General features: G+C 39.5%; 1 protein-coding gene across 8 annotated transcripts in view; it reads left to right on the top strand.

Annotated features, from left to right (window-relative positions):
- LOC122564564 (cadherin-18-like) overlaps positions 1-4,975 on the top strand; it is a 760,480-nt gene extending 755,505 nt beyond the window's left edge. For 7 of the 8 annotated variants that reach the window (XM_087978470.1, XM_043719646.2, XM_087978469.1 and 4 more), the window contains one exon: positions 4,099-4,975. In XM_087978470.1, the coding sequence (XP_087834596.1) occupies positions 4,099-4,589 (491 nt within the window). In that variant the 3' untranslated portion in view covers positions 4,590-4,975. The remainder of the gene's footprint in view (positions 1-4,098) is intronic. The other variant, XM_043719650.2, reaches the window with a different exon arrangement.
- Positions 4,976-12,089: the final 7,114 nt, after the last annotated feature.

The following is a 12,089-nucleotide window of genomic DNA, read 5'->3' as shown; positions in this document are numbered from 1 at the left end:
TGTATTGAAATACTCTGCACTTGCTTGAATGGATGCAGCTCTAACAACACTCCAGAAACTTGACATTATCCAGAGCAAAGCAGCCCACTTGATTGGCACCACATCCACCACCTTCCATAATGGATTCTGCCAACACTGATGCTCAATGACAGCAGTGATTACCAGCTAGAAACTGCACTTTGGCAGCACACCAAGGTTCTTTTGACATCACCTTCGAAACTTCATAATCTTCCCCATCTCGAAGGATAAGGCTGGCAGATACACCACCACAGGGAATTTTCCCTGCAAGCCAGCACCATCCTGACTTGGAATTGTCACTTTGCAGTTGCTGGCTCAGAATCCTGGAATTTCTGGCCCTAACAACACTGTGGGTGTCCTTAAACCACACAGACTGCAGTAATCCATGATGGCAACTCTCTGTCATCTTCTCAAGGGCAATAAAAGCTGGTCCTACCAATGACATCCACATCACATGAACAAATTTTACTTTGATGCTGTCTGAGAAACAAATGGAATTGATAGTAATGGGTGTTGGCTGATGTATTTAGGCAAAAGAAATTCTAATTCCTGTTGCCAAAGATTACATGAGTGGTATCAAACTAGACTCCCAGCTGTATCATTACCCTTTAGTGTGCATAAGATAGTTTGGCTGATCATGTATTTAATATTGCCTTGGGAAAAAATTGATTCTTCTCAGGCTACACAGTGGTCCTACTGAAAGTTGAATTTTTATTTGAAGAATTGGAATTTTCAAACATTCTCCTTCTAAGTGTAAACTTAAATATTCATTTGTCATTTATTATGCAATCGTGCACTGTTCATTTTGAACCACTGAGCCATATCATTAATAGAAAATCATGTTAAGCCTGATTTAGAGGCACACGGTGAAAATCACACCATAAACATTATATGTAAAGTCTATTTTTTATTTGTTTTAAACAGATGTCCTATATCCCCTGCTTGTGACTTATATAATTGGAAGCTGTATCTGTGATATTACTGGCAGGTGTTTGAAATAAGATACTGTTTTACTACCACTAATTCAGTCGTTAGCTGATCTGGATCCTGTCTTACCTCATCAGATTTATTTCTGGAGTACCCACAAAGATGGGGATTTCCTCTGTTGAACATTGTAGGCACCAGCCCTTGAAACCAAACACTAATAAATGACCATTTACCTCCAATTGCCTGATCATATGAGATAACTGTGCTGCTTATGATCAATTACCTGGTGCCTGGTAGGAAATTACTTCTTGAATCATTGGAACATCATAAAAAGGATTTCCAATGATGTTAGATCCATGTATTGGAGAGAAACCAATGTATCTCACAGCTAGCTCTGGAGGGAGAACATTATCATAGCTTTATAGCTCACAACACAAGACTTAAGAACCAATTGGCAGAAAGACACTTTGGGGAATTTACCTATGCAGTTGTATTAATAATTCATGTATTTTCTGAATCTAGATGTGTATGTGGTTAGTCTATTTTCTCTCTTTTTGAACAGGAATGAAACAAATCATTTAGAAATCTCTTTTCTTTCAACGAAAATTAATTTAAGAGAAGGCATCCGAAACATGCAATTACTGAACTTATTCCTGAGATATTGATAATAAAGTGCCTATTTTTTCTCCAGGACATTCCTGTTTATTTAATGTGATTGAAATGAGTGGACATGTGGAAGTAATTTGAATACAGTAATTTGATTTAAATGTTTATTTGGCAAATTAATGTTTTGAATCCTGAAATGAGATTATTAGTTTGAAGCGACTGCAGGAATTTGTTACAATCAATAAAATACATTTACATTCTTTAACAGTTCCTCAGGAATGAGAGTCATTTGCTTTTGTTGCAGTTTGTTCGGTGCCTAAATGACTGATACATTCAGTGTGCAATCTGCAGTCTCGGCCATATCTGGGACAGGTGCTGCTTGAGACTGGGAGAGATGGGGGTGTTTGGAGGTTTCCATTGGGTTGACCTTTGTGTTTTCCTGATGAAATATCAGAATGTAGACAGTATCTTTCCAAATTAACCTGCTCCATTTTGGTGAGTCACAAGTCTGGGACTTGAAAAGATCCTGAAACTATCTGCAGCCATGTTGCAAGTAGAACACATGTTTCAGGAAGCTGGTGTCAGAATGATGAGTCTTGCCCAGTGGAGTTGGATTTGAAAGATTTATCTTGTATCTGGGCACATTAGCCAGGAAGAGGGCCCCTGCTATTCAACCACATTTTATCTTAAACCTCAAGAAGGTCTTTAGTTCAATTTTATTTTGATATGATCATTATGAAGGTATGATTTGTGTTAAAGACACTTACAGACATCCACATTTAATCATTAATGAATTAATAATTTGTAACCAGTTACTGGAAAATCATTTGGTCAATAAATAGGAACATAAACCTGACCAGAAACTGATGACTGTGATGATCATCTGTGATGGTCATCTGGGTGAAAGGTCATTGATCTAAAACTTTAACACTTTGGTGCTGCCTGACTTGTTGGGTATTTTCAGTTTTTATTGTTGTTATTTTAGATTCCCAGCAACAGAGGTATTTTTCTTTTGTAGATCCAGTAAATATTTCAGTGTGTTTGGAGAGTGACCAACTTTGACCTTCTTCGTGTCATTTTAATTCTCTACCTCGCTGTCCTCCTCTCCTCCTGGCATGGGCATATTTTCTTATGGAGAAAGATTGGACAGACTGGGTTTGTATCTGTTGGAGGTGACTTGATTGAAATGTACAAGATACTGAGGGCTCTTGACAAGGTCGATCTGGAGGCGGTTTCCTCTTGTAGGAGAATTAAGAACTAGTGATCTTTGTTTAAAAATCAGTGATTGTCCATTTAAAACAGACAGTTTTTACTCTTTCAGAGGGTTGTAAGTTTTTGGAATTTTTTGAAGGTAGTGGAAGCAAGGGACGAGGAACATGCTTTAAGACATCTAGATTCTTGTAAAGCAAGGGTGTTAAAGATTATCAGGAGGAGGCAAGAATGTGGGTTTGATGTTTAAATCAGGTCAGGCATGATCTTATTGAATGCTTGTATAGACCTGAGGGGCTGAATATCCATTTGTATGACATACTAATGCAGGTTCATTGGCATAAAGCAACTCATTGATGAGGATTTGATGGATTTTTTTGTTTTGAATCTCAGGTAGGTATACCTGAAAATTCACTGTCTGTTCCTGTAGCAACACTTTTTATTTGTACAGCCTCCTGCATTATGCCAACAACAAACTCAACTTACCATGCCTTCTGCTTCTGACATTGCAAATGCACCTTTCCCCCTGTGACACCCTGCTTCCTCATTAAGAGCCCCCCACAACAGTCTGTCCTTCCCATGAAAGCTCTGGAAAGATAACACCTGCCCTTTAACCTACTCAAACCCCAAACATGCTTGCAAATGAAATAATGATTCACATGGTATTATCTTCAATTCAGTGGACTATAGTCACTGATTGTCACATTGTCTCGTCCACGAAACTAAGCAAATGGGGTGACTGCTTTACAGAGCACCTCCCTTCAATCCACAAGCCTCTGGGCATGTGTCACTTCGATTCTCTATCCTATTTCCACTTTGACCCCTCTATCCTGCTGCACTATTCCTTTAATGTCTGACAGGTATCCACACAGCCAGTGTTCTTAAAGTTGAAATATATTCACCAGTTCCTGAATTTCATGCTCCATTTGTGGGATAACTTTGTTATGTGAAGCAGAAATTGAGACTTATCTTTCTAATAATTTCAGCAGAACAAAACATGTAACATGATTATCACAGACAGTCAGGATTTACAGACACTGATGTTGGACTGGGATGTACAAAGTTAAAAATCACTCAACACCAGGTTATAGTCCAACAGGTTTAATTGGAAGCGCTAGCTTTCGAAGTGCTGCTCCTTCATCAGGTGGTTGACAATATACTCCACAACCACCTGATGAAGAAGCAGCACTCCGAAAGCTAGTGCTTCCACATAAACCTGTTGGATTATAACTTGGTGTTGTGGAATCTCAGACCATGCATTTGCTAAACACTTTTCAGTGAAATGAAGGAACCCCCAAATTGCATTTCTCAATACACCACCTGTCTTTTTCTTGGCAGCAATAATCGTTCTGTTCATCACGCTGAAGAGGAGTAAAAAAGAGCCTCTCATCATTTCAGAGGAAGATATCCGAGAGAACGTGGTGACCTATGATGATGAGGGAGGAGGAGAGGAGGACACAGAGGCATTTGACATCTCGGCTCTGAGGAACCCCGCTGTTGCTGAGGAAGTACGATATCGGCGAGACGTTAGACCAGATGTTCAATCTGTGCCCAGACAGAGACCCCCATCAGCCCCCAACGGGCCTGATATTCATGAGTTTATTACCGAAAAACTGCAGGAAGCTGATCTGGATCAAAGTGTTCCTCCCTATGACTCTCTGCAAACATATGCATACGAAGGTCATGGCTCCATAGCTGGATCAATAAGTTCACTGGATTCAGTCACAACACACTCAGAACAGGACTATACTTATATTGGAGACTGGGGACCTCAGTTCAAAAAACTGTCAGAACTATATGGAGTAGACAAGTCAGAAAGAACCAATTAATTTTCATTCCTATAGTAAAACACCTGTATGTAAAACAAAGAAAACATCCAATTTTCATTTCTCCAGCTACAATTGGTCCACAATTTTACTGTAGCAGCAAGTGCCCTTTTAATATTTTGAAAGATGGGTTCGACAAACAAATGAAAAGAACACATTTTGAAAATATAAAAAATAAACAAAATATTTTCCCTGGTGTATATTTTTTATTGTTTAATAAAGTTCATTGTTCCACAATAAAATATACTGTGCAATAGTTTAAGAATAGCAAGCTTAGTTACACGTATGGAGATGCTTTAACATGCAAAGGTCTGCAATTAAACCTATGGCATTGTAGAACATCGCAATGTTGCTCTTACATAGCATTTTGCTTTCTTCCTTAAATATACAAGTGATGACATAAAGTGGCAGTACAGTCCACAGTATTAAACATTGTAATGAAATGGATGTTCCCTGTAACAATGACCTTTATACACAATTATCTGAATTGTGCAACATTTAATTCAAAAAAACCTTCATTTTATAGTAGTCTATCATGAATACAGTGATGTTTTCATGCAGTCAGTTACAGTAAGTTACTTGCATTGTAGATCGATGAAGATTTCTTCAAGGTAAGTCAACTTATGAAGGTATAAGTACCAATTTAAAATTGAATTTTTGTGGCAGATTTACTTGTTTCCCCTCCTCCCCGCCCAGACCATTTCTGATATGAATATTAAATTTGTCATTAGCACTGAGAAATGGCTGTAAGTTGCAGAGCTAATGCTATGTGTTGCTTGAGTAGTTGGAGAAGGACTTGTAGCTAATCATAGTGTTGGCAAATAAACAAAGTGAAAGATGCTTTGTCAAGTAAATGTAGTGGAAATAGCTTAATTACAGAGACATCCATCTGAAATTAATGTTTACTTTCCCATTCTGAGGAATTGTACTCTAGCTGTGTACACCCTGTTATGTGTCTTGAAGAATCAGGACAACTTTCTAAAGATGATCCTTCAATTAATTTGTTCGCTCAGCAGAAATGTAAATATGAAAATTTGAGGATCTTTGACCACTTGGGGCCAAGTTAGCTCCTTCAGTAAACTTTGCCAAATGAGGGCTGTCAGATATTTATCTTTTTTTAAAAAAAAAGTCTGATTACCTTCATTCGGCTGCATTGAAGTTAATCCTTCAATTAATTCTTCAAAATTAAATGGAGGTTTGATGGTGGAGATTAGAGAGAAAATGCCAAATGTCAGATGGTTGAAATAATAAAAAAAACAGTAAATGTTGGAAATGTATTGGTGGGATACTGGAGACAGAACAGGAGAACCTGTGTACACCTGAACAGAGAGAATCAATCAAAAAAGTTCAACATGGAGAATCAGTGTGTATCAGATATGCAGACGAGATCGAAAAGAAGCAGTTAATACTCAGTGAATAATTTACAGAAAGTGAATGAGTGATACCAACCACAAAATGATTTGAAATTGAGCAAGATCAGCTCAGTCAGGCAGTGAGGAGATATCCAAAGAGTAATGGAGTTCAGGACTAGAGGACATCATTTAAAGGTGAGAAAAGAAAGATTTAAAAGATACCTGAGGGGCAATGTTTTCACCAAGAGGGTGCTTTGTGTGTGGAATAAGGAACCAGAGGAAGTGGCAGATGCAGGTACAGGTACAATATTTAAAAGACATTTGGACAGGTACATGAATAGGAAAGGTTTGAAGGGATATGGGCCAAATGCAGGCAGTTAAGACTAGTTTGGGAAACTTGGTTAGCCGGGACTAGTTGGACCAACGGGTCTGTTTTCATGCTGTATAACTCTGACTTTAAAGGTGACATTCATTAAAGCAATGGCAAGTCATCAAAAATGACACAGACAATGGGAAAGTAAAAACTGAAAGGCAGTTGGGCAAATAGAATTATTATTAATGGAGGTGAAGTAGAAATTGGGTGTCACTGTGACGGCACCAGTTTCACATTGTTATCTCTTACAACCCAGAAATGTACCTGATCTATGCCCAATCCCGAGATGAGTCAGATAATTACCCAGCATCCCTCGTTTCCTCCTAAAATAAGCAGGAGTTCCCCTTCTGTGAGAAATTAGGTCATCAAGGAGCAGAGCAGGAGTCATGGCTGATCCACCCAGGTTTCTGCTGTTTGGTATCCAGCTACAATTAACAGGGTGAGTACATTTTGTTTTCTTCTGCTCCAAGCACTGCCATAAAGCCAACCTTGACCGGGAATCGGCCTGTCGCTTAAATAAGAGAGGGCTCTTGAAAGCTGACAGATTCTTGCAATCTCCCTCCTCCCAGCAATGGCCGCTGCAGCATTGGCGTGGGCCCAAGGACAAGTCAGCATGTATATTATCCATCTCTCCATGGATAAAAGCACAAAGAGACAACGGTTCTGCTTTGGTCACAATTCAGCATGAAATTACATTCGATTAGAGTTCAAATTCCGAACAAAATTAATTTATATAATCAAAAATGTAAAAGTTCCCAAGTTCAAGCAGCAGCACAGAATAGAAGTGTTTCTATTTGTTCCTTTTGCACAATAAAACTTCCCCTGATTCTTTTTAATGCAATAACCTGATGTAAATTGATGAGTATGATTTATAACTGTCACACAGACAATTGGCGATCTATCTTCAATCAATTAAATTCTGCTCCTTTACTGTGGGCTATTTCCTATGTTCACCAATGAATCTGGGTTCTGGCAATGACTTTGGGTTGGTTTTGTCTGCCTAGCAAACAGTTTGTTTCACTCATGGAAGGTTTGGTAAGTCTTACTTTTAGGGAATAACTGAAAAGACAAGAAGGGAAGAGCTGGATGTAGGGAGAGAATGAAGATGGTACTGCTCAGGAGTCCAGCCTCATCCATAATGGATCGTTGGTGAAGAGCAATGTTTGAGTTATCTGTATTTCATTGCAGAAGCTGTCATTGAATTATATCACTTGCAACCAGACCAGGAGCCTCAAACCAGGGTATAGAGAGTACTGTCTGTCAAGATCCTTGTGCTCTTCAAACTTTAAACTGTGCTGTTGTTCCAAGTAACTTTGCACAATTTCCTGCTCAGTACTGTACCTGAGAGAAATGACTGCAAATCTCAAATCCAGGAGAAACTCACAAATCACATTCCTCTGGAAAGTAATTTCCAGGATTTGTTTCACTTCTTAATCCTGCAGCCCACTCTATTGGAGGAAGCTTACACAACCTTTTCTTGTATGAGATACAAATGCTTGTGGTTGTCAGACAATTGAATTGGACAACTACTTGAAAATGAAATCTCTTTTGGAATTCCCATCAAAGACAGATCCCATGAACTGGTGTCAGGTTTGGAAGATGCTGCACCCAGTTCATAGAGTGTTTTCATGTCCAACAGTCATGCTGGATCACTGAGTACCACTTATTTTATAAATGTATGGTTTAAGTTCAGAAAAGATGTTTTGTCTCAAATACACAAAGTATGCATCATACAATCTGAGACCATAAAACTTACTTTTACGTCCTTGTTCAGTCACCAAATGATCAAGAGATTTGGGATTTCAGGTTTATGTGTGAGATGTTCTTGACCTTGCATTCCCTGCTCCATTATAAATGAGGATATGGACAGAAGGGCATTTAAAGGCTGTTAATATATTTTTAAATCAACCAAGGCTCATTTTTTGTGTTTTGTTTTCCACTGGTAATTTGACTCTTGCTGGCTTTAGTGGATTAGCCAGTGGGAATGTCTTCCCCCAGACCTGCATACATGCTGCTGCAGATCAAGATGAATTTTAGCAGTAGATTAGTGGATGAAGTGCTTTCTATTCCCAGAATAAGCTGTGACAGTGGAAATGATAATACAGTAGTTTCATAATAATAGAAGCCGGAGTAGGCCATTTGGCCCATCAAATCTGCTCCACAATTCATTAAGGTCATGGCTGTTCTATCCATCGTCTCAGCTCCTCCTACCTGCATTATCCCATAACCCTTCATTCCCCTACCACGCAAAAACCACATCCAACTGGGTCTCGAATATATTTAATAAAGATGTCTCTACTGCTCCCTCAGGCAGAGAATTCCATAGATTCACTACTTTCTGGGAAAAGCAGTTACTCATCTCTGTCCCGAATCTACTCTCCCTAATCTTGAGACCATGTCCTCTAGTCCTTATCTCACCCACAGCAGAAACAACTTGCCTGCCTCTATCTTATCTATCCCTTTCATAATTTCATACATTTCGATAAGATCCCTTCTCTGCACAGCTTCCAAAGCCAGTATATTCTTCCTCGTGTAAGGAGACCAAAACTGTACACAATACTCTAGGTGCGGCCTCACCAACACCTTATACACTTGCAGCAGAACCTCCCTGATCTTAAATTCCATCCCTCAGCAACAAAAGCCAATATTCCATTTGCCTTCCTGATTACCTGTTGCACCTGCAAATCAACCGTTTGCGATTCCTGTATGAGCACTCCTAAGTTCCTCTGCACAACAGCTTACTGCAATCTTTCACCATTTAAATAATAGACTGACCTGCTATTTTTACTTCCAAAGTGGATATCCTCCCATTTACCAATATTGTATTCCACCTGCCAGATCCTTGCCCACTCACTTCACCTATCTAAATCTCTCCTCAGACCTTTCACATCATCTGCACAGTTTGCCTTTCCACTCAAACTTGGATACGTTACACTGTCTCCTTTTCCAAATCATTCCAAATATCACATAAACAGTTGTGGGTCCAACACTGACCGATGTGGCACCCTGTTCATCTCTGATCTTATGTTTCAAAATCATGTGAATGGCTTACACTAATGTTAGTCTTCTTTTCACATGCACTGGGATCACACTGTGCCATGTTCCTCTAGCATCACAAAAGACAAGGCAGGTATCATTTTCCAGAATATCAGCAATAATATCTTGTCACACCACTTGGTAGTGGCTGTGGGCAACTGTTATCATTAGAGTTTAATTTTCTATACTTGCCCTGATTAGATAATTACCCAGGATTGCTGGTGCACCTTGTGATGAATCCAAGGAGCGGAAACATCAGGCCTATCTTCACACCATCCAGGGAAGCCACACTGAGCACCTACCTGATTGTTTCCATGGTAACAGAGACCAATCACCAATCAGACACTTTACATTGTATCATGTGAGAATCTGAGAGTGGAAATCTGGGGGAGCCTTATCAAAAGTCTCTGAAAATCCAAAATATAAGACATTCATTGACTCCCCTTTGTTAAATACATTCGTGACACCCGCAGAAATGTTCTAACCTCATCAACCCAAATTCCTATTCACACATTCATGCACAATCAGTTTTATCTAAGTTTATTTACTGGACCTTTTATAATGGATTCTAGCATTTCCCCTGCTACTGATGGAGGTGAACAGGTCTCTAGATCCCTGTTTCCTCCCTTCCTCTCTGCCCTGAGATAATTCTCCCTTTCCTATTTAAACACTCAGATGACATATGCAACCTCCCAATCTGGAGGAACAATTCCAGAATCTATAAGCATTTGCAAAGTGCTCACCAAAGCATCCAATATCTCCATAGCTACTTGTGTCAAAACTCTCCAATATAGTGTGTCAGGGCCTGGGGACTTATCAACTTTCAATCCCATTAATTATTCCAATCCAATGTTTTTCCTTTTACTACCCTCCCTTAATTTCTTATTCTCCCACATCCTTTTCAACTCTAATTCTAGAAAATTTCTTGCATCTTCCTCATTGATAAAGGCAGCCATGAAGAATCATTTAGCTTCTCTGTCACTTCGCTATTCCCCATTATAAATTCTCCTGACTCTGCCTATAATGCGCACACATTTAGAGAACATAGAACATTACAGCTCAGTACAGGCCTTTCAGCCCTTGATGTTGCACTGACCTGTGAATCAATCTGAAGCCCATCTATCCAACACTATTCCACTTTCATCCATATGTTTATCCAATGATCATTTAAATGCCCTGAAAGTTGACGAGTCTACTACCGTTGCAGGCAGTGTGTTCCAAGCCCCTACTACCCTGTGAGTAAAGAAACTACCTCTGACATCTGTCCATTATCTATCACCCTTCAATTTAAAGCCAAGTCCCCTCATGCTAGCCCCCACCATCCGAGGAAAAAGGCTCTCCCTGTCCACCCTAACTAACCCTCTGATTATCTTATCTGTCTTAATTAAGTCACCCCTCAACCTTCTTCTCTCTAACGAAAACAGCCTCAAGTCCCTTAGCTTTTCCTTGTAAGGCTTACCCTCCATACCAGGCAACATCCTAGTAAATCTCCTCTGCACCCTTTCCAAAGCTTCCACATTCTTCCTATAATGTGGTGACCAGAACTGTATGCAATACTCCAAGTGCGGCCGCACCAGAGTTTTGTACAGCTGCAACATGACCTTGTGGCATTATCTGAGCTGAATGTTTGCTTTTTTTGCATATCTTCATAAGCTTTTACTACTCATTGTATTTTTCTTTTGCTAATTTAACTTCATATTCTATTCTCCCTTTCTTAATCAGTTTCTTGGTCTTCCTTTGCTCTCTTCCAACATTATCCCAATTCCTCAGGTTTATAACTATTTCTGACAACTTGATAAGTATTTTTCTTTCATCTTATGTGGTTCATAACGTTTTTGGGCATTGTTGATTGTTTTGGGGTTTTTTGGGCATTGGAAGAATGAGTAGTTGCTGTAATAATTCTTAAAAATCAACCAATTGTTTCTAAACTATTGTCCAAATCTACCTCAGCCAACGTGCCCCTTGTACCTTTATTGTTAATTTTGCTGAAATTACATCCAGCACAGGAACAGACCAACTCTTCCATGCCGACCACGTTTCCCAAACTAAACTAGTACCATTTGTCTGTGTTTGGCACATTTCCCACCAAACCTTTCTTATTCATGTACCTGTCCAAATATTTTTTTAAAATGTTAAAAATCACACAACACCAGGTAAGAATTTATCAGGTTTATTTGACATCACAAGCTTTTGGGTGATGTTCCATCATTAGGTGAACTTGATGAAGGAACAGCACATGAAAAACTTATGATTTCAAATAAACCCGCTGGACTATAATCTGGTGTCGAGTGATTTTTTTTTTACTTTGTCCACCCCAGTCCAACATTGGCATCTTTGCTTCATTTTTAAATGTTACAATTGTACCTGCTTCTCCCACATCCTCTGGCATCCTCATTCCATACATGTACCACCCTCTATGTGAAAACATTGCCCCTAAGGTCCCATGTTTTGACAGTAACGGGAGGCAGTGACCAGAGGAAGGCTGTTATATCCCTGCAATGTGCTGTGGGGAGACAGGGTAGGATTAGGAAATGGTGGGTGACAGGAGTGGGGGATGGTTGGAAGGAGTGGAGGAATTTCCTGGCAGGAGTGGGGGCTGCTGAATGGTTGTCAAAGTGCATTTTTCTCAGGCTGTGTTTGAATCAGCAAACGCGATGTGTTGAGAGAATTCTTGCCTTGCCAGTCTTGTTTTTTCTTTATCCTTCATATGGTGGGTGTTGCAGCATAATTATAAATGCCAAT

This window comes from Chiloscyllium plagiosum, unplaced genomic scaffold (assembly GCF_037043375.1).
Source record: "Chiloscyllium plagiosum isolate Xiang-an unplaced genomic scaffold, Cpla_swu_hap1 HiC_scaffold_34, whole genome shotgun sequence".
NCBI classification, from domain to species: domain Eukaryota; kingdom Metazoa; phylum Chordata; class Chondrichthyes; order Orectolobiformes; family Hemiscylliidae; genus Chiloscyllium; species Chiloscyllium plagiosum.
This window is presented reverse-complemented; position numbering and strand designations above follow the sequence as displayed.